This window comes from Zootoca vivipara, chromosome 1, assembly GCF_963506605.1.
Source record: "Zootoca vivipara chromosome 1, rZooViv1.1, whole genome shotgun sequence".
Lineage (NCBI taxonomy): Eukaryota > Metazoa > Chordata > Lepidosauria > Squamata > Lacertidae > Zootoca > Zootoca vivipara.
Genome location: NC_083276.1, coordinates 18,875,127 through 18,897,642, shown reverse-complemented (window position 1 = coordinate 18,897,642; position 22,516 = coordinate 18,875,127). Strand labels below are relative to the sequence as shown.

Below are 22,516 nucleotides of genomic sequence, written 5' to 3'. Positions count from 1 at the left end.
GAGGAAGCCACGCCCAGTTTTCTCCCGCCCCGCCCCGAGCTTCCCACTCTCCTGTCCGTCTCGTGTTCTGCGTTCTGTTTTCTCCTCAAGGCCCCGCCTCTTCATCCCTTTCCCGGCGCGCGCGCCCGGGTTGCCTAGCAACCCCTGTGCTTCCCTCTCAACCGCAGCCATGTCGGAGGAAGAGGAGGCAGTGGCGGAGGCGGAGGAGATTATTCGGAGCCAGAGGATCTTCCTGAACCACTTGGACACCTACGGCGGCAGGAACATTGGGAGGGTGAGGGCCGGAGGCGGATAGTCGCGGAGCGTCCGTGGGTTGGCGCACAGGAGGAGCGAAGGCGGTGAGGGGATCACCCCGGTAGACAGGGCCGCCTCCCCCTCCAGGAGGCAAGCTGAGGCAACCGCTTCGGGCGTGCAGGACCCCCAGGGGTAGCAGGTTCTCGGCAGTTCCTGATGTAGCTCTTTATTCCCCACCCCCTTCCTTCATATATATCTTCACTCACCCCCTTCTTCCCTGGAAGGGCACCCTTTTGTGGTTTGCCTCAGGTGTCAAAATGTCTTGGGGCCGGCCCTGCCAGTGGCCCACCTGGTCAATCCTGTTCTCGTAGTGGCCAACATAGGTGCCAACTCCCTGGGGCCCTGGGTGCTAGAGCACCCACAAAATTCCCCGGGGCCAGGCACCCACACATTTCGGTGCTTGCACACTGCATGCACCCACAGCCCCCAGGGCACCCATGGTTGTGGGGCCAAGTTGGCACTCAAACCAGATGCAAGCAGGAGTGCTCTCGCCACCTGTGGTTTCCAACAGCTGGTATTCATTCAGAGGCATTGGGGATTGTACTCCCAACTACACTGGGGGGGGGGGGCAAGGTTGAGAAAGGCTGATCTAATGTGTGAAGAAACCATTTTTTATCTTTTAATACTTCCTCCCCTCCACACACACAAAAAGAACCTGTGTGTGTTTTCCAACTGCTTTTGGGGAGGTAAGAAAAAGTGAACGTGAGGTGTATGCCTGGTCGTTTAAAATAAAACGCAACACACGTGAAACACGTTGGTTCGTAAAAGAAAGAGGGTGGGCAGATCCCATAGCCCACAGCTGAAGAACATGAAACCGTGTGTGCTGTTTTGTAGATGTGGGTGGTGCTGTGGTCTAAACCACTGAGCCTCTTGGGCTTGCCGATCCAGAAGGTTGGCGGTTTGAATCCGCACAATTATTGGCTTTGTCATGCTGGCCACATGACCTGGAAGCTATACGCCGTCCGGGACCCAGGTGGCGCTGTGGGTTAAACCACTGAGCCTAGGGCTTGCTGATCAGAAGGTCGGCGGTTCGAATCCCTGTGACGGGGTGAGTTCCCGTTGCTTGGTCCCAGCTCCTGCCAACCTAGCAGTTCGAAAGCACGTCAAAATGCAAGTAGATAAATAGGGACCGCTACAGAGGGAAGGTAAACAGCGTTTCCGTGTGCTGCTCTGGTTCGCCAGAAGTGGCTTTGTCATGCTGGCCACATGACCTGGAAGCTATACGCCGGCTCTCTCGGCCAATAATGCGAGATGAGCGCGCAACCCCAGAGTCGGTCACGACTGGACCTAATGGTCAGGGGTCCCTTTACCCTTTTACCTTTAACCGTCCAGGAGTCCTTTACCTTTACCTTTTACCTTTTAGTCCTGTTAATGAAAGTATTGTCCAGCTGCACATGTTGAAGTTTCAAAATGTCTATCCTCAGAGTGACTTTAAAGATTATTTAAAATATATACATTTATTACATTTCTATCCCAGCCTTCATTCTTCTACAGAGCTTCTGGCAACTTTCATGATTCTTCTCCCTTCCCTAATTTTGCCCTCACAGCCATGTCCAAATGAGAACAATTATGAAACAGGAAACTGATTACCAAATCACTATGAATGGAATTCTCTCACACTATCTCACTGGTCATTTCTTGTATACTTCAAGTATCTAGCGAGCTGTACTGTTGGAGCCTCTCTGGAAGAAGTACCAGAGGAAGAGGAAGAGGAAGATGAAGGTAGATCAGCTGCTGAACTTTTACCTCCGAAACCAAAGGAAGGAATATACCAAGTAGTGGGAACTCTTTCACAGGAGACTAGTACAAAACCAGATTTTGCTGTGGAAGCATATGGAGTGAGTATTACACTTCTTTAATTTACTAAAATTGGGGATATAGGTAGGAATTGAAATCAATAAATCAAAAGAAGGTAGTATATTGTATAGCTATGTAAACATTTGATAACTATAATTCTGTAAAACATAAAAGCTACAGGTCTAGCTAAAGTTTGTTAGGGCTAAGCAATGAGACTTAAGGCAGTCATCATGACTGAGAGCCTGGCTTTGACATTTGCCATGTGAGAACAGCCTGAGTCTACCTTTTGAGAATTCCAAACATGGTTAAGACAGCAGTCAGATCACTAGAGTGAATTACAATCTCTCACACTGTAAAAGAAGAGCCCTCAGCCACCTTCAGCTATATCTATTGCTTAACCCTGCTTATCTCTCTCCTTTATTCACTGCTTAAGTTTACCCAGTCAGTGCAATATCCAAGTGCCAGCAGTCAGGGAAGTTAGATGGGATGAAATGGCAATGGGGATAAAAGCCACAATGATGTAATAAGAAATTGAATTTTTGACGGAATATATATACTGGAGGGAGTAAAAGCAGGCCGTATCTAATTATACTGTAAGGTCCCTTCAGGATCCTCCTGGAGTGAAAGGTAGTTCTAAACCAACCTAGCAGTTCGAAAGCATGCCAGTACAAGTAGATAAATAGGTACCGCTGCAGCGGGAAGGTAAACAGCGTTTCCGTGCGCTCTGGTTTCCATCATGTTCCGTTGTGCCAGAAGCGATTTAGTCTGTGGACAAATGCCAGCTCCCTTGGCTTGAAGCAAAACGAGCGCTGCACCCCATAGTTGCCTTTGACTGGATTTAACTGTCCAGGTCAGGGGTCCTTTACCTTTACCTTTTTAATAAATCAAATAAACAAAAATCCTCATCACCCCAACCCCAACTTTCACTCTTTTAAAATTGTTAGAGGATAAAAAATAGAGGATTTTCTTCTTTAAAAATGAAGGATTGATTGATAAAAGTTATTACTAAATAGAGGGAAATACAATAATTCCTTCTTATAGCTTTTGTTTGTTTTTAGACATCTGATCGAGAAGAGCTGCTAGCTCGCCTGTTAGAGTGTGACATTATTATTTATAACATCACTGAAGATGTAAAACAGATTGAGGAAGCAACCTGGGCAGCTACTGGTTAGTACAATTTGTTCTTTATCTGAAATGGGTATGGCACATTTATCAGCTTTGGGAAGTGAAGCAGTAGATCTAGTGTGCTTCAGCAGACTGAGTCTTCAAATTGGCACTACCTGAGTTTAAATCCCTCAGCCTTGGACTTACCAGGTGGTATTGGGGGAATCTCAGTTTCTTATCCTCTTGTTAGAAGAGCATAGTTTGACTTAGCTCACACATACAAATTTAATCATGCATGTTGGGTGGCTGTTCACCCAAATGACTGTGCTGGTTTAAATGGTGTGGTCAAGTTGAACAGGTGCACAATATCTGAATTTGAAATTAGATGATTTGCCTATTTCTGATGCAGTTTATGCCCATCTCTGTGGCCTAATCCAAAAGACTCTGCCTGGGATATACTGTGTATATCCCATCAACCAAGGTGTAGAGCCCTGGTAAACATGGGCAATTCCCATTGGATGGGAAATGGCTGTGTGTGGACCAATCTCAGACTTTCTGAAAACCATTCATTTAGATAGTGATCCACATGCTGAACCATCAAGCTGGATCAAAATTGTGTGTAAGACCTCCCATTCTGAGCCTCCTCCACTCACAGGCAGCCTTGCACCATCCGTGAAGCCATTTCCCCAACTTCAGATAGCTTCTGAAATATCTTTGGATGCATAACAATGGATTGCTGTCAGGGGTGAAAGTGAGAAGTCTTGATATGTGCATGCAACAGCATTGACCCTAATTTGGGGGAAGAAAACATTTTGCCTGCAGAACATTGTCATAAAATGTAAGAGGATTAAAAAAAACATTAAGTAACATATACACTATAATGTAATTACACAGCAATACAAGCGGAATCATCAAAGTTTGAGAAGCAGAAAGTGTTCATTCTGCTTTCAACAATAATGACCTGGGCAAGAAGCAAACCTCTTGATCCGGTGAGTGGTAGAAAAAGTCAAGGAACCTCTGACATTTATTGACCTCAGCAGGTAAACCTGCACTTGAATTATTTGCCTTCCATAAATTTTACTGACAGAATGTATGGTGCAGGCTCATTTCTCAAACTTGCCTAGCACAGTTCCATTTGAACTGCATTTCCATTTTTTTATAGTTTCTAGCACAAGAAGCAGGGATTAATTCTTACTATTCCATACAATGACTGTTCAATTAACTAATATTAGGAATGCAATTATTTACTTTAAAAAATCATTTTGCTTTGTCAAAATAAAAATTGAATGATATCAAAGGATAGAGTTTTAGAAATCTTTTTATTTCTGGTGTCTACTCCTCTCCACCCAGGAAGATCCAGAAATACCTTTCACTGAAGAAGACTATCGTCGAAGAAAACCCCATCCTAATTTTATAGAACACACTAATGCTGAAAAAACTATTACCAAACTTGGCAAAATTGTAAGTGTTAATGGAAAATAAATTCTATATGGTTTCTAGAAAGAAAGATGGAGAGTGTATCTACGCTACAAAATTATATAAATTTTATGATGGATTATGAGACTTGGAGGGGGCACCAGCCAGTTTCTGAACACCACAATCCGAATTATCTCCATCTCTGCATAAGGAAAGGAGGCAAAACACCTAATCCTTGGCACCTAATCCTATGACCTGCAGTGTTAACAGTGGACTATTGCATGGTGGCCGAGCAGTTGTAACCTAGGTTTGTTGGCATCTGTCTGCCTTGAGAGACAATGGAGTATGCCCCAGGGATGAAGTGAAACTGCTGTGTTAGCACTGAAGTTACCTTCCTGGGGCGCAAGCCGTGTGTGGAGATCCTGGGCTGTCCAGATGTCAAGGTCCCCCACTCTCAGCCTTACTGATGTGGACCAAAGGAAAGCAGAGCAATATTTTGACACCAGCTTGGTTGCAGGAGTTGCTGGAAGGAGGCGTACAAGATGCCTTCCAATCACCTTAGTGACTCCATTCCAGATTTGTGTAGAGTTTACTCCTGACTTATGCTATTTGTCATCTTGAACTTGTTGTGGAAGGGCTGGGTATAAATGGTTTAAATAAATAAGAAAGTCAATAACTTCCCTTAACTTAGGTTTGTAAAATGTTTTTCATTTTTTAAAAAACAATAACTTTTATTCTTACCAACAGGCAAAAAGCAAATTTAATACGTATGTTGTTGCTTCCGGTGTTCAGTATGGAGCTGAAGAAAAACTTTTACACTACTTCTTTAAGGTAGATATATTTCAAGGTAATATATGATGAGAGTTAATATTGCAGGACTTGTCAAAAAGTGGATTTAATACATTCTTAAATCTGTGAGCATGCGGAAAGATGTCCTCTATTGGAATTAGATGCTAGACTAGATGGATGTTTGATTTGATCCAGCAAAATTGTTCTTATGCAGTAAAATGAAATGGCATTAGGTCTTTACAGGTTTAGCAGAGGATTTGCTTCTGGTTCAGAAAACCATGCACTGATATTAGAATTCCTTAAAATATAGCAGGGTGCAGATTTCCAGCTGCCTGGACACCAGTGTTGACCATATTGCATCTGGAAGAAAGAAAAGGAACTAGGAACTGTGGTTTGCCCCTCACAGAGCTACAGTTCCCAGCACTCATAACAAACCACAGTTCCCAGGATGCTGGGGTGAGGGAATGTGCTTTAAATGTATGGTGTGTATGCACCCACAGTGTTCTCCCCTCTGTGTAACAGATGGAGGAACAGCATAAGAACTGAAATGGTTGAGTTGTAGATATCAGCTTTTCCTGTTGCTGCTACTGGGTACATTAAGGCTGTTCTCCAGCTTATCAGTCACTAAAGAAGGCACAGCCAGCCCAGGAAGAAATAAAGGTAGACATGGAAATATGGGAAGAGATAAGAGGGAGAGGAGAATGTTGTGGCAAGCACTGTGTTCGAGCTGGGAAATTTAAGTGAGTTGCTGTATGGAATCTATGCTATTCTTATTGAGCATTTTTAATTTGCAATTCTTACTGTGTTCCTCTGTCAGCAAATCTTATGTAGACCACCACTATTATGTATGTTCCAATTCTTCTTATACAGGAATAGTCCCTATTTTGTCTTCCAAGGGGACTTTTGAGTTACGCCTTCTAAGAACGTCTTTAATCTGAGTTATTGGAATTGCCATTCTCAGATATTTGGGTGTTAAGAGTGCCCCAAGAGTGTCCTATTTTCTTCTTTGAAATATTGAGGGTGTGCTGCTATTCCTAGTTTATGAAGGAGGACTGCAATGGAGCACTTGGGAGACTTGCCCTGTGCCACACAATAACTCCATGGTAGAGGCAGAACTTGTACCCATGTCTCACAAGTTGACTTTCTGTGACCAAGTGTGGCATGGCCTAAATCTGCCTCCTGTAAAATATAAAATATGGCAGGTGTGGAAAAACACTATAAACAGCATCGGAATGAAGGAGCAATGAGTAGCCCTAAACAAGGCCAGGGCCCCAGCAGGAGCCATTACTGATTCCCTCCTTTAAAATATTCTGGCTTCAAGCACTACTGGGTACCTGAGTCTAGCTGCCATTGTAATTTTCTATAGTGCCCTTAAGTGACACTACACCACCAGAGGCACTGGGGGAATTATAATGGCAGCTAGACTCAAATAATTGGACTACTGCTACTTAGCAGAGCTTAGCAACTGAGGAAGAGGTCCTTCAGGGCCCCCTCAAACTGGGCTTAAGGAGATTTGCAAAATAATTTGTTCAGTGTTAATTAGCATATATGTGTTCTGCATCCTAAAAATGCAGTGAAATGTGTGGCCTGTTGTGTTGGTGAAGATGCATCAATGGTGACAGGTCACTGGAGCATGTGCTTTGTCATTAGGCATCAAGTTGAACTCTTTCACCTTCATTTGCATTTTCTTTTGCAAGTATATTAAAACTTGCAAAGCTGTAGAACTCAGATCCTATAAAACATGTTGTTAATTTGACTCCTCTAGCTGATGAGGTAGCAACTGGAGCGAGTGATTCCTCATTCGCATATACCCGGAAACTGCAATTAATCCAGAATGCGGCAGCTAGACTGGTGACTGGGAGTGGCCGCCGAGACCACATAACACCGGTCCTAAGAGACCTACATTGGCTCCCAGTACATTTCCGAGCACAATTCAAAGTGTTGGTGCTGACCTTTAAAGCCCTAAACGGCCTCGGTCCTGTATACCTGAAGGAGTGTCTCCACCCCCATCGTTTAGCCCAGACACTGAGATCCAGCGCCGAGGGCCTTCTGGCGGTTCCCTCACTGCGAGAAGCAAAGCTACAGGGAACCAGGCAGAGGGCCTTTTCGGTAGTGGCGCCCGCCCTGTGGAACGCCCTCCCATTGGAGGTCAAGGAGATAAACAACTACCTGACATTTATAAAACACCTAAAGGCAGCCCTATTTAGGGAAGTTTTTAATCTGTGATATTTTAATGTATTTTAATCTTTGTTGGAAGCCGCCCAGAGTGGTGGGGGAAACCCAGCCAGATGGGCGGGATATAAATAATAAATAATAATAATAAATACTAAAGTTACCAACTTGTGATACTCTGCAATTATTTTTTCAGTTATCTTGGCTTGGTGAGACTCCAGCAATACCAATTTTTGGTGATGGACGAAATGCTATTCCAACCATTCACATTGTTGACTTAGCAGCGTACGTATACTTCTTAGCCATGCTTCACTTCAGGGTTAGAATCATAGTATCGTAGAGTGGGAAGGGACACAAGGGTCCTCTGGTCCAACCCCCTGCAATGCAGGAATCTCAGCTTCCATCTTCTTCCTTAATGAAAATCAGTGTTACCCAAACGTATGCCTGTCTGTTCAGGTTTCCAAGAAGGATGACTTTTAAATATTAATTTCATTTTTAGAGACATCCTAAAAAGGAATCATGCTTAATATTGTAAAATAAACTAAGACTTCATTTTCCTTAGCAATAGGCAAACTTGCATAAATTGTATTATTACCTTTCTCATTTAATGTTTTTAATAATAAGTTCATGGAAGCTTCCATATATCTAAACAGTCCCTTGGCCCCTCTATTCAATATTGTCAACACTGACTGGCAATAACTTTCCAGGAGTTTTTCCCAGCCATACCTGGAGAAAATAGGTGTTGAATTGGGGACCTTTTGCATGAAAAAACATGTACACCATTGAACTATGGCTCTTCCATACACGTATAATACGGTAGTTGCAGTTAGTCACTATGGAGCAAGAGAAATTTCTTAAAAATGAGATAGAAGCCATTATTGTCATTTATTAAATTTGCATACCACCCTTCATCTGAAGATCTTGGGGTGGTTCACAGCATAAAAATACAAGATAGAAACACGGAATACATAATAAAAACAATACAATACCCCGCCTCCAGCTGCTATCTGACTACAACTACACCCACTGATTTGTGTTCCTTCAACATAATTTGTATTTTAAGTCTCCTGCCTTACATTTTAAGGAGGGCTTGGGGGAGTACCTTTGTACATTTGTGCTCCTTCCAAATCCCTTGCGGCAGAGTCCAACCAGATCCTCGGCAAAACTTCCATTTGAAAGGGTTGAGCCATCCTGATATTCCAGTTGCATGGGTATGTCTCAGCCGTGACATGTGAGGGACATCTTCATTTAATACCAGCTAGTTTAGACTGACTGGGTTGGATCCAAAATGCCCTTCTGCAAATTGCAGGAGTCATTCCGTTCACAGAATGGACTTAGGTCCAGGGGAGGCTTCCAGAAATTTAAGGGAAAGGCAACTTTTGCCAACTTTTTTCTCCTGTAGCCCCCTCCCATGCTAACCCTCTAGAGCAGATTTTTAGGGAGCTGCAGAAGGAAGGAGGCATCATCTAAACTTGTCTTCCCGAGTTTGAAGAATTATAGTACTTGTATTCTGTGTATTTATTCTACAGTGGGACCTTGACTTATGAATTTAATCCATTCCGAATGCACACTCGTAGGTCAAAAACTTCGTAAGTCGAGTTTCCCATAGGTTTACCATAGGAATGCATTGGAAATGGGGAAAAATCGTAAGACGAGGAAACCGCATCTAAAAACTCATAAGTCGAGGAAACCGCATCTAGCCGTGAACAGGTTTTCTGTTCGGATGTCGAGAAAATTGTAAGTGCGCGACCACTTTTTCCACTCATAAGTCAAAAACATCGGATGTTGAGGAGCTCGTAAGTCGAGGTCCCACTGTATATTAATGTTAAAGAGTGAGTGAAGTGACTGACAACTGTATATTTTGATTCCTCCCCTGCAGAGTGTTACAGAATATAGCAGATCATAGGCCAAGAACTCATTACCTTATTGCAGTGGACGAATCCATACAAACATTTAGTGAAATAGTGAAGGTAAAGCAGTTTAAGACTTTTGACTGTCATGTGTCTCTCTATTATACTTTCTTAAAGACTTAGAACCTCTGGAACAGATATTGAGGACTGCAGTCCTAAATCAGAGGCAGGAAACCTTTTCCAGACTGAAAGCCACATGCCCTTATGACCAACCATCCAGGAACAACTGCTTGCCAGTTTGTGCCATATAATATGTATCGAAGGAAGAACAGTACTCACATCTACACTGCCTAATTGTCTCCTTAACCTAGGGCTGCGACATATTTAACAAATACAGCCCTAGTCCTTGATCAGTCTGTGTGCATAGGATTGAGTGGTGGGTCACATCCAGCCCCATTAAGGCTAATCTGCTGTGGATGCATAACAAAATTCAGCAGAGCCCTGAATTCCTGGGGATAAACACTGATCACTAGAATATGTGTAACACCTTCATTATGGTATGAATTACTCGATTAACTTAACGGTCTGCAATGAGCACCAAGCTTCCCAAGCTATGTTGAAATAATTCCTAAAAGCAGTTTTATATGAAAAATCATTATTTGCAGGTCAATATTTGTGGGCAGTGAATACCCCTTATACAAAACTGTCAGAGAAGGGCTGTTGGAGATTATTCTAAAAATGTTTCGTATTGGCCTTTGTAATACAAAGTTGACATGGAGAGCAATCTGAAAGGGAGGGGAAAGGAAAACTGAAGGTGGGTGAACAGTGTTTTCCTGTGGCAGTTTCATGCAGCAGAGTGAAAGGAGTGTCTGCATTTTTCCTCTTTCTATGGTTTGTTTATATTATTATTACTATTATTATTATTATTATTATTATTATTATTATTATTATTAACAGTTGTACCTTCCATTGATGACCTTGAAGCCCTGGTGTTAGAGAAGAACCACCTACAAACCGTTCTGCAGCCTCTCATAAGATGCATTCAAAGTTAGATTTCTGCTTAATGTGGACCTCTTTCTCCACCTACAGAAAAGGAACTACAATGGATCCTCTTGCCCCCTCAGGGCTACACCATTGCAGCATTGCTGAATAGGAAAAATATGTTAACTGCAAAGCAGGTGGCTCAGTCTACTATGACAGCTTCCAAAATTTGCAGCAATTTTGTGCAAAGGAATACGATGCGGTGTTGCAGGATAAGTTCTGAACAAATATTAATTTTTGGTGTACTGTGCTTTTTTTGTTGGCACCTGACTACTCGATAATTGGTTGTTATTGTTATGGCCTTATGGCTTAAAACAATTAATAAGCTATTTTTATTCTTATTCCTGTATGTGTGATATTTATTACTGCTGTGTTTAAAACTTACCCAGTATTTTTCTTTAACAGTGCATCAGCAGAAATGTTGGCCCAGGAAAAACACAGAAGGTTCCAAGAGAAAATGCTTTCCTAAACAAAGATTTAATGGTATTTGTTTATTCTTCCAATATTTTCTGCCAGAGAAGATAACAGCATCCTTTAATGCTAATGGATTAAAGAACCCTGATATGACTTTTGTGGTGACTGCCTTGTACTGCTTTTCTTTTTTACGGGGAGGGGTTTACAGGACTGGGTCAGGATTGGGAGTCACAACAACTGCTAGTTTTATACTCATAAATAAGTATTCTGCCAAGCAGTTCAAAACTGAGATTTTCCATTTCTCTTAATGTATATTTTACTATTTTTAATTAGTTTTACAATTGTGGTGTTACACTTTATATTGTTTTCATCAATGCTCTGTTGAAAAGTCATTTGTAAATACTAATGATGAGTGCATCATTATAATAAATTATTGCACTTCCTTTAGCAAGAACAGTTGGATGAATTACTTGTGAACTTGCGAATGGAAGCTGTATATTTGAAGGAGAATTTCAACATTAAGTGGGTTGCTCAAGCAGGAATAGTGGAGCATATTGATCAAGTAGTGAAGGAATACAAGCAAAGTCGAGGCTTACTGGTAAATACATAATGTTTTATGTTATTTTATAATCCATAGGTGGTGCAATATATGCTTTTACAAGTGGAAACGTGAACTTTCCCAGGAAACCATAGTATTTATTTTTTAGAGGGACGTGGGTGGCACTGCGGTCTAAGCCACCAAGCCTCTTGGGCTTGCCAGTTGTTAGGTTGGCAGCTTGAATCTGTGTGACGGGGTGAGCTCCCCGTTGCTTTGTCCCAGTTCCTGCCAACCTAGCAGTTTGAAAGCATGCCAGCTTGAGTGGATAAATAGGTACTACTGTGGCGGGAAGTTAAACGTTTCTGTGCACTCTGGCAATCGTCATGACCCAGAAAAGCCATCTGTGGACAAATACTGGCTTCCTTGGCCTGAAAGCGGATATGAGTGCCACACCCCTACCCTAGTCAAATTCTACTGGACTTAACCATCCAGGGTTCCTTTACCTTTACCTTTAATATTTATTTATATATTGTAAGATGTTGCTAGCAGGGAGTAAGTTTCATTGGACTCAGTAGGGCTTACTGAGCAGAGTGGCTATTTCCTTTCATTAAAATCGGGAGGGGGGGCGGAGAGATACTTTGTGCCAGGTCTTAGGCTAATGTAGTGCTGTTGATGGAAGGGAGGGTGGTTGTAGTCTAGGAGAATAAGGTACAATTTAGTGTCCTCTTTCCCTGCGCTTTAACCATTCCACTGCCATATCTCTGCTTGTGACACCAGCATTGTTTTCCATTAACAGTTCCACTGGCATATTTGTTGTGGTGGCACTATATATTCCGTTTCACCAGCTGGCCATATTTGAGTATAGGGTTGTACCCTTTGCCATTCGTTTTACTTCTGGCCACAGGATGCAAAGACTAGCTATTTTAATAAACACATTTCCATGTCTTTCAGCCCGTCAAGATTTGTATTCTTGGCCCTCCTGGGGTAGGAAAAACTTCCATTGCAGAAGAACTGTGTAAACATTACAAGGTGCACCATATTAAAATAAAGGACGTAATTGCTAAAGCCATAGAAAATTTGGTAAGCAGGTCACTGTTTCATTGTTTTGGAAATAAACTGAAAAGTTGTTAGGAAAATGTGGGCAGGAGACATAATTACCATTGGATGCAGTTAAAAATAAGTTGTTTACGGTTCATTATATAGCTCCAGACTGTGCATTTTATCTTTCTCGTTCTGATGCTTGCTATAATCTATTCCTCCAGCAAACGACTCATGGTATTCTGCTGCACTATTTCAGTAGAAATATTAGAATATTTACAGACCTATTGTCAAATAATGAACTTCACTATAGTGCCGCTCTTAGCCTTATCAATACAAGGATCGTAGATTTAAGATAATATATTGATCCAATTTCAGATACCTTATAGACAATTATGAACCTGGTCCACCAAAAGTTAACTTAGTTGTGCTGAAACAGGCTTCATTTTGACTTGATTCTGTCATCAATTTCCAACTTAGGCTTAAACCCTTTGCACACTTACCTGAGAGTAGTTGAATTTAGTGAGATGTGCTTTTGAGTATAATATATGGATGATGGTGCTGTTATTGAACTGGGAAACTCCTCCTTTCTGCCTTGCCCCCTAGCACAAATCAAAGAAAAAAAGTTTGGGACGTTGTGGACCCACTTGCAGTGACCCCACCCCAAGGAGTGAAAGCCTAGTTTAAAAACAACTGTACTGATTACAGATGTAGCTAGCAGAAAGCAAACAGTGAGGTAGATGAGGAAGAAGAAGTTGGCGAGGATGAAGAAGAAGGTGAAGAAGAAGATGGCAATGAGGACGATGAGGCTGAGGGACCCACAGCGAAACAGGCAGCTGAGGATGATGACGGCGATCCCAAAAAGCAGAAAACCGATGAAGACGATTAGGAGACAATTTTTTAAAAACACATTTTTCAAAAAACTTAGAAGGATTTTTTTTAAGGCCAGCATGACCAGTTCACCTTTGAAGCTCCTGTTGCCAAATGTCTCCCTCCTCTTCCTCCCCCCTCCCCCTTTTTGCTGTGGTCACTTGTTATCAAGTAGAGCGGGGGGCAACCCTTCTCCCAATTCTGAGTGGAATGAAAGTGGGGAAAGGTCTCCACCTTCTTTACCCATTATGCCACTTGGGGATGGGGTGGGGGCGCAGAGAAGTTAAGGTCCTGCCCCCCACTGTGCCTCTTTTCCTCCCCCATGAAAAACTTCAAGGCCCAGCTTGCATTCTTAAAAGTAACTTTAAAAGATAATTTGTATTTTTAATTTGCAGTTTTTTATTTTTGTATATATTGTGACGAGGCCAACCAATTTTATTACGATCTCCATAATGAAGCTTTGAAGTGTGGTGGGTTTTTTTTAAAAAAAATCTCTTTCTCTCCCTCTGTTCCTCAAAAACAAAACAAAAAAGCAAAAAGCAAAAATTGAAATATTTCTTGACTTGTGGTGTGACCATGTCAAAAACATTTATCTCAAAAGGAGAGGGGGGGGAACACAACCTTGTAAAAATGAAAAATAGAAAGTGCAAAGAAGTCCAGTCTTTATTCTGAGCATTCCAGTAACTCTTTCTCTTTCTTTTCTGTGTATCTACTTCAGCTGTACCATAACTAGTGGGTTTGTATGAGATGGCAAGGTCAAAGATAAAAGGGCTTTTCTTTCATTTCTTTCTCTTTTTTTTGTTCTTCTGTCTACAAAGCTGCAATAAAAAATATATATTTTATTTTTTTGCCTGTTTGATGTATGTGTGAAAACAGTGTTGTCCAACAATAAACTGGAATTTTATTTTGCCGAGTTGTTCTAACAAAAAAACAACAACCTAAGAACTGAGTTAAGGCCAGAACAATGAGAAACTGAGAGAAACTAGCATTGACAGATTTGCCCATTCCTATTTTTGTTTACAATAAGTACTTAGATTAATTCATTAACTCAAATACATAACAGGGTATAGAAACCATAAGCTAAAAAACCAATGTCGTGCAATGGGATAGGAGGAAAGAGAAATCGAAGCTGAAGTTGCTTTAGAATAACTTTGGCAGGTTTGCGGTTCCATTCAGAGTGGCTCAGCTTAGTTGCTGTAATTTTCATGTAACTGAGGCAAAATTAGTCCAGAATTTGACTGGCATTTTCTTTCCTATTACATCCCTAGGAGAAAATTGTTGCTCCTAAAGAGATAGTAGAGCCTGAAGTGGTGGAAGAGGAGGAAGAAGAGGAGGAAGAGGCAGAAGAAGAAGGGGAGAACATAGAAGAAGCCCAGGAGTTATTAGATTCAGTTAAAGAAAACATGGAGCAAAATGCAGGTGAATCTTGTTTGCGATGAAAAGATAGTCTAGTTATTTGCATGCAGCTTATGTGAAATGCATGCGTGCCTTCTGAATCTTGTTAAACCTAGTCCATGAGATTTCCAGTGCAATATTCAGCATGAGATACAGTGTCCTGTTACTGAATTCGGGGAGAGGGGAGAAAAAAACAGGATGTCGCACCTTCCCAATTATAAAAGATTATGCAAATTTAATAATGAATGTTTCCCTGTAAATCTAGGTCGTCTGGATGATAGCTATGTGGTTAGGTTCATGAAAGAAAAGCTAATGTCTATGCCTTGTAAGAACCAAGGATATGTTTTGGATGGGTTTCCAAAGACCTACGACTTGGCAAAGGATCTTTTTAATCGTAAGTAAGAGTCCTCTACTGTATTTGTCATTACTGTACATTGCACTATGTAACAAGTGCTGGTGGCCACATTTACAATAAAGTAGTTTTTATCATAACTGGAATTATGCTGAAACAAGTGTGTTCATGATTATAACTTGAAATATCTATTCTCCATTGATGACCACTAGGGATTTAAGTTACTAGCAGCTCATATATCAGAGATACGAGGGTTAGGAAAATCCAGAAGATCAAGACAGACAACTGATTCTGCACTAAGGGCAACACTGGAAACACTGGAGAGTTGCAATTATGTTACATCTTTTATTGTTCGCCTTTGTTTCCCCGTTCTCTAGTGTCGTAGCTTGCAAGTGGATTTAGAAATCATGATATTTGAAAATATAATCAAAAAGTGCAACTCTGAGGTGGGGAGCGTAAACAATTTAAGACTATTTTGCTGTTCCCCCTCTCCTAAATTGATTATTTTGACTGTTTCTTATACTGTGCTGCTGTTTCCCGCTCTGAGATAAATTATGAAAAATAAATAAAAGATTATTCCTAGGGGCAGGAAGGGCGAGAACAAATAAGAGATCTGTGAGTACATTTTCCATCTCATTAAATTTTGGCAAAAACGGTCATCTCACAACTTACTGTATTCTTCCATGTATAAGCCTAGGTTTCACCCCTAAAAAATAATGTCAAAAATTAGGGGGTGTCTTATACACGGATATCTCTCCCCCCCATTCTTAAATCTGAGTCCCCAAAATAGGGGGCATCTTATACATGGGAGTGTCTTATAGACAGAAAAATATGGTACGTCCTACAATTTTTTTTGCCAAAATTTAAAGAAGCAGGAGAGTCAGTCATGGATCTCCCTCATCTTGTTCTGTTTTGCCTTCTGACAGAGATTCCCACCCCCACCCCCAAAATGTATTATAATGCATTGAGGGCACTATTGTGCTGTATATACACAAACCCTTGTTGGGAGAATCTGCAGAGCCTCCCTGAGGATCTTGGGTGGTTGAGTGTCTGCTTGTATGAGGAAAATCATAAAGCGCTTTATATCATCCAATATAAAGCGGATTGTGGTAGGGCTGCTAGGAAATTTAATATAGGGTTTGGGTCCTTGTATAGGCCACAGGCCATGCTGAGTAATGGGGGAGTGGGTATGCAAATATGGAAGTTTTAATTGGTTGAAGGGTCCCCCTTTTAAAGATCTTGCCCTCCATTTTGGAATCACTTTGCCTTGGCGTTTGAATCCCCTCCCACCCGCCCTTTTTTCTTGCAGGTTAGCACGACATTGCTATTGCCTTCGGGGCCGCCTGTATTCAGGGGCCAGTAGGAATTTTTCCAATTGGCTGATTGGCTTTGCCTCTTGGTTTTTCGCCTACTGCGTTAGCAAATTGTCACAACTTGTTAGGTTGGCGGTTAGGCTTTTGGTTGGTCAAGCGGTTGGTAGAGGGGTGTGGCATCCAGATGCCTACGCCCCCCACCGTTTGCTCCATATAGAAGTATTCCGTTAAAGGAATCTCGGGGCTTACGCTCTTGTCCTTACCATCCCGCCATTGGCGGGGATGGTGGGCCCAATTATAAGAGTAAGAGCCTTGGGGAACATTCTTGGGCAAAGAGAGGAGGGAATGTCTGGGCTCAGCCACCTCCTCTCCCAGGTATGTTCACTTGACTTCCCTTCAGGAAGTCGGAGCGGGTACTGTCCAAGCGGACAGTGGTGAGTCCTGTCCCATGGTGACAGCTGAAGTGAGTCCTGCCCCAAATGGGCAGATGAGGTGAGTCCTGTCCGAAGGGGACAGGTGATTGAGTCCTGTCCCAAGTGGACAGATGAGTTGAGTCCTGTCCTCAGTGGACAGATGGTGATAGTCCTTCTTAAGAAAGGACGAGTGGATAACCAAAAGCCTAAGCCAACACTCGGATTAATTGGTGTAATTAAATAAAGTTGTGGCCTAAATTAATTGCCAAAAACCAAACCATAATTCTGGTGTCAGTTGTGAGTTATTTCAGGTAAATTTCTGGTAAGCCTCGACACACAACAGATCAGACCTCATTTAAGATAAACATGGTAGCAAACTGGTTGAGAGATATCTCGAACTTGTGGAAATGCCATGGTTTGTGAAAATGCCATGAGCCTGCAGGGTAGGATGTGTTTGAGGCATGGTTAGAGAACATAAGAGAAGAGTCATATTTCTGCTGACTGATACTAGACATTTTTAGTAATCTTTAGTGTGCAAGTTTCTATTCATGACATCTTAATTGCATTTTTTTTAAAAGTTGAAGATGAGGAGGAAGAGGATGATCTAAAAGGCAAAATTCATCACTATGACAAAATAATAATTTCTGGTAAGTTTGCTTTGTTTTGCTTAAGGCCAAACTAGATGTGATGGTGGCAGTTCCAAGTATTTAAACCAAAATATGTCCTGGTTATATAAGAGGGTGGTTGAAAGTATCCCATTTTTAACAACAAAAGAAGGGACACCGATTGAAAGTACAGCCCCCTTTCTGCAGGTTTTCTACCTAACTTAACTAACTGTGTGGTATTCTCAGAAGATTAATTCTCATATATGTTTTCCTCCACAGACTATGTAATTTCCTTGAATGCTTCGGATGAATTCCTGAAGAATCGAATCATGAATCTCCCTGAATCTGTTGTCGCTGGAACTCATTATGCTCAGGACCGGTATTTGAGATCCCTGAATCTTTTCAGGGAGTTAAACACAGAAGATGAAACTGTTCTCAACTATTTTGATGAAATAGAAATACATCCACAGTATATTGGTATAGTTGAAAGTGCATTTAATTTCTTAATCTCCCTCCTCTTACAATAACCAATGCAATGATTTAACCTTTTGTATTAGTCTAGTATCATTCAGCCGTCATAGATGCCAAGAAATTTAAGCCAGGCCATGCATTTGTGTTGATTTTTGAAAATGCTATATGCCTTTAGGGGTTTTTTTAGACCAAACTTAACAGTGAAAGAGGGCAGAGAACTAGATGTGTCATAGTCAGTTTAATTAGACTTTTATATAATACCAGTTACAAGTGGAAGATCATTATTTGTTCCCCATTTCTTGAACCACTTTTCTAGACAGGTGAGAGTTTACAAGAGATAATTAAAGGAAGGATATATCATCCTCTATAGTCAGCCTGGAACCTCAGCTGTGTTGTGAGGTAATAAACTGAATCAGGCCCTCTACAAAATCCAGGATGTGTCTGTCTGGCAAGCATAAAACACCTGTAATGTGAAGCAAAGAGACTATACTTTTTGGCTAAGTAAATCACTTAGAGGTAGCTTTAGGCCATTTGGGAGCACTGTGATTTATATAACGTGCTGTCTGATGAATGGGCTTATGAGGTGAATGTGTGAGCTCCATATGAAGACAGTGTTTTTTGCCATGATAATCACCCATGCTTTCTCTTTCGGGTCTTACGACTATTATTTTTATTATTATTATCATGATTGTCATGATAGGGAGGTCCCCAAAAACTTCTCTAAACCACCTGCTGAGATTACTGGAGCAACAGGAGTCCACCTTTGAGAAACCAGCTTCAAGGAACTACCAAGAGACGAGAGGCACCATAGCTCTCTCTCTCTCTTCTGAAATCCCTCACTGATAAAGGGAGGGGGGAATCTCTGAAAAGGTAGCTTCAGTGAACCAAGAGGCCAAAGTACTGCAACTAATAATCAGGGCAATTTTCTGACAACTCACACTGAATTCTATAGGAGCAATATTTATTTGAGATAGTAAAAAGAGGACCAATTCAAAGATCCTCTAACCCAGGCATGTCAAACCTGCGGCCCTCCAGATGTTTTGGACTACAATTCCCATCTTCCCCAACCACTGGTCCTGCTAGCTAGGGATCATGGGAGTTGTAGGCCAAAACATCTGGAGGGCCGCAGGTTTGACATGCCTGCTCTAACCCAATGCAGAGGGGTTTTTTTGTTTTCAGATAAGTCAATAATTTTACCGGTAGTGCACACACCAAGATAATAAGAAAATAATAGTTCAGTTTAGGTTGGAATACTTTTTGCTCTTCAACCAATCTCAAGGTTTGTTGGAACTTTCCAGAAACTAATCAGGAGATGGACCCTTATGACAGGCTCATCCGCAAGATGTCTCTCATGGCTTAAGAATGCAGTGTGTCCCTGGGACTTCAGTACCCGCCTCAAGATAAGGACTGTAAATCCCAAGGTGCTAGCTGTTACTCAGGGTTCCAAACAGCCTCAATTTTCCAAAAAATGCCCAGCTTTGAATCATCACAACTCCAATTACTGTCATACAGTATTTAAGATAATAATGTAGGACAACGATTTTAACTAAATAAACTTGTGTCTGTGGTGTAACTAATAAGTTTCCTCATTTTCTCTCTCCATACTTGAAAGATGTATCAAAGTTTGAAGGTCTGGAGAACAGAGTTATAGCGAAAGAAATCATCAAAACTATTGGCGAGCCTCGAAATTATGGTTTGACAGATGAAGAGCTGGAAGAATTTGAGCGAAAACAAGCTGAAGAACGCCTTGCAAGAGAAGCTAAAGAAAAGGCTGATTTGGAACAAAAAGAAGCTGAGGAAAGGGCTCAGAAATTGGCAAACTGGGAAGAATGGGTAAATTAATCCCAGATACTAGATAAGTCTAACATAGAGAGATTCACACACACACACCCTCTGCCAAAAAATAACATGGCACACACAAATGGCTATTCACACATTGCAGGTGGGAAGAAAATAGGAGAGGGAGAGAATTCTTTACATGAGGCACTGGCCACTGCTTTTCTCATGTAACTTTACAGGCAAAGAGATACTGTAACAGTAATAGATTACTGAAAGATTTTAGATGGTTTTCTTCTGCATATCTAGTAAATATACTCAAGAGCAGCAATGGCAACACAATGAATGGGGTGCACCGGGATTGCATAACTATATTGATTGTTCCTATTTAAAGTTAGAGCAGAAGTTCATTTTGAGATGAATAGGTTTGGTCTAAATAGCAGCCTCATATCTACCCTGTTTCTCATAGGTATGTCTCCAATTCCTTCTTATGTACCCTTCTATTTTTGTTACAATTGATTACAGTGGTGCCTCGCAAAACTAATTTGTCCCGTGAGTCGCTTCGTATAGCGAAAAATTCGTTTTGCGAAGTGGCTCCCATAGGAACGCATTGAAGTGCGGTTTCCCATAGGGTGCCTTGCAAGACGAATAAAAAAAATCGTCTTGCGAGGCACCCTATGGGATGAAAAAAAAACGTCTTGTGAAGCGCACCATAGGAAACTTTGTCTTGCAAGTCTCCATTGAAATCGAAAAACGCATTCGTCTTGCGAAAAATTCATCTTGTGAGGCATTCGTCTAGCGAGGTACCACTGTATATGTAAGTCACACTGGGAATGGCTGAATAATGGGGTATAAAATTCTAAATTTCATGTGGCATTTCTGGAGCAAAAAAATTCAAACCCTGCCCCCCGGGCTTTAAAAGTTCTCAATATTGTGTCTACTTACCTCAGTCTGTGGTGTACACCATAGTACTTGGAATATATTTCCAAGTACTTAAAAATTTTAGATTAAGCTACTAATAAATAATAGTTGAATATGGGAAGGAACTATAGCTCAATGGTTGTGCATACCAAACATTTTACACACACAGCAAGTTCATATGCAGAAGTCCATGCAAACTGTGTGTCCCATCTCATCACACATGAGGATTGATTATACATTTATCTGTTGTTGTTTTTACGAAGAACACAGAATGCCACATATATGTGTGATTGCTACATGGAACAATCCGCTTACAGTTGGCATGGAATTTTCCACATGGAATGGCATTTGTGTAGAAAACATCACAGCAGACCTCAATCATTTGTTATTGTGTTAACATTCTCTTTGAGGCATGTGCAGTGTTAAATTTCAGAAATGTGTATTTAGATCTATTTAGAATTTAAGAACTAAGAACCAGTAATACAAAATGGAATGCATTTTATAAAGTCAAATTCCTGGACCTACATTTGTTTTGGGTTTTGTATTCTGTCTAAGCATAACCTAAATATATATTTATCTCTGCATTTTTTAAGAATAAACGTTTGGAGGAAGTGAAGCGGCAAGAACAAGAGCTTCTGGAAGCTCAGTCCATTCCGTTGAGAAACTACTTAATGAAGCATGTCATGCCAACACTTATGCAAGGCTTGAATCACTGCTGCATGGTCAGGCCAGATGACCCTGTTGACTTTCTGGTAAGGAAATGCATTTTCCCAGTATTTGTCTGTCTGTCTTTTTCAATTACAGTAAAAAAATGTACGTCCCATTTTTTATTACATACTTGTGAATTCTAGGCATGCTACATTGTTGTCATAAACCCAACAAAGATTTTTGTACTGTCCTGCCTTTATTCCATCAGTCACTGTGGGCAACCTACAGTTTCACCAGTAAGTATTTGAAGCCCAAATACTTGGATTTTGAAATTTGCTTCATTTGTTCAACTGTGAAAAATCAAACTGTGCGCTACAGTTGATTCCAAGTTGCTTCTTTTTGGCTCACCCTCCAAACAGTTTTCTTTGCCCCCAATAGCGCTGTCACATAGCCAAATCTAACTGGCTGCATAGTGTTGCAATATCATTCTAATTATGGGTTTTAGGCGAGGGGTACTACTTCTGGAGAGGAACATGTTGTAGTCCTGGGGTAGTTTGCTGATATTATTATTATTATATTATTATTATTTTATTATTATTATTATTATTATTATTATTATTATTATTATTTTGGTCCCCACTCTGGCGGATTGAGTGGGTGAGACCAATAATGAGTCCAGCGGTCAAGAAGCAGTGCACAGGAATGGAAAATGGTGAACAATCACACAATTTTGGAGGGTTTCAATAAATACAATGATGTTAGTATAAGCCACTATTCAGTGCTATATGTACAGAAACAAAGCTATATTACAGTATGAAAAATTTGTAACTTTTTTGTGTGAATTTTAAATCAACAGGCAGAATATCTCTTCAAGAATAATCCTGAATTTGACTAAGAAGTATACAACCTCATTGCACTATCAGGTGTAGTTACAGATTATTATGTATCCCCTTTATCACTGTAAAATAATACTGGAATAAAAAGTTCCATGATTGTTCAAGATACCTGTAATTTGTGGTTTGTTTCATATTATCCTCTTACCCTCAAAAGTGCTCTGACAACTGATAGCATAAGAAGCCACATGCAATAAAGTGTTAAGCACTGTCTCCACACCATTTAAAGGTAAAGGTAAAGGGACCCCTGACCATTAGGTCCAGTCGTGTCCGACTCTGGGGTTGCGGCGCTCATCTCGCTCTATAGGCCAAGGGAGCCAGCATTTGTCCGCAGACAGCTTCCGGGTCATGTGGCCAGCATGACAAAGCTGCTTCTGGAGAACCAGAGCAGTGCACGGAAACGCCG

At 41.1% G+C, this 22,516-nt stretch overlaps 1 protein-coding gene across 1 annotated transcript; it reads left to right on the top strand.

Moving 5' to 3' along the window:
• The first annotated feature begins 4 nt into the window (after positions 1-4).
• On the top strand, positions 5-22,217 carry AK7 (adenylate kinase 7). The gene is made up of 18 exons (XM_035106554.2): positions 5-274; positions 1,947-2,132; positions 3,150-3,258; positions 4,090-4,184; positions 4,546-4,656; positions 5,359-5,442; positions 7,769-7,857; positions 9,452-9,542; positions 10,869-10,946; positions 11,326-11,475; positions 12,367-12,495; positions 14,592-14,742; positions 14,984-15,112; positions 17,375-17,443; positions 17,681-17,878; positions 19,485-19,705; positions 21,163-21,321; positions 22,074-22,217. Exons 1-18 carry the CDS (start codon positions 170-172, stop codon positions 22,110-22,112), a joined length of 2,193 nt encoding a protein of 730 aa, XP_034962445.2. The 5' UTR covers positions 5-169; the 3' UTR covers positions 22,113-22,217.
• The last annotated feature ends 299 nt before the right edge of the window (positions 22,218-22,516 follow it).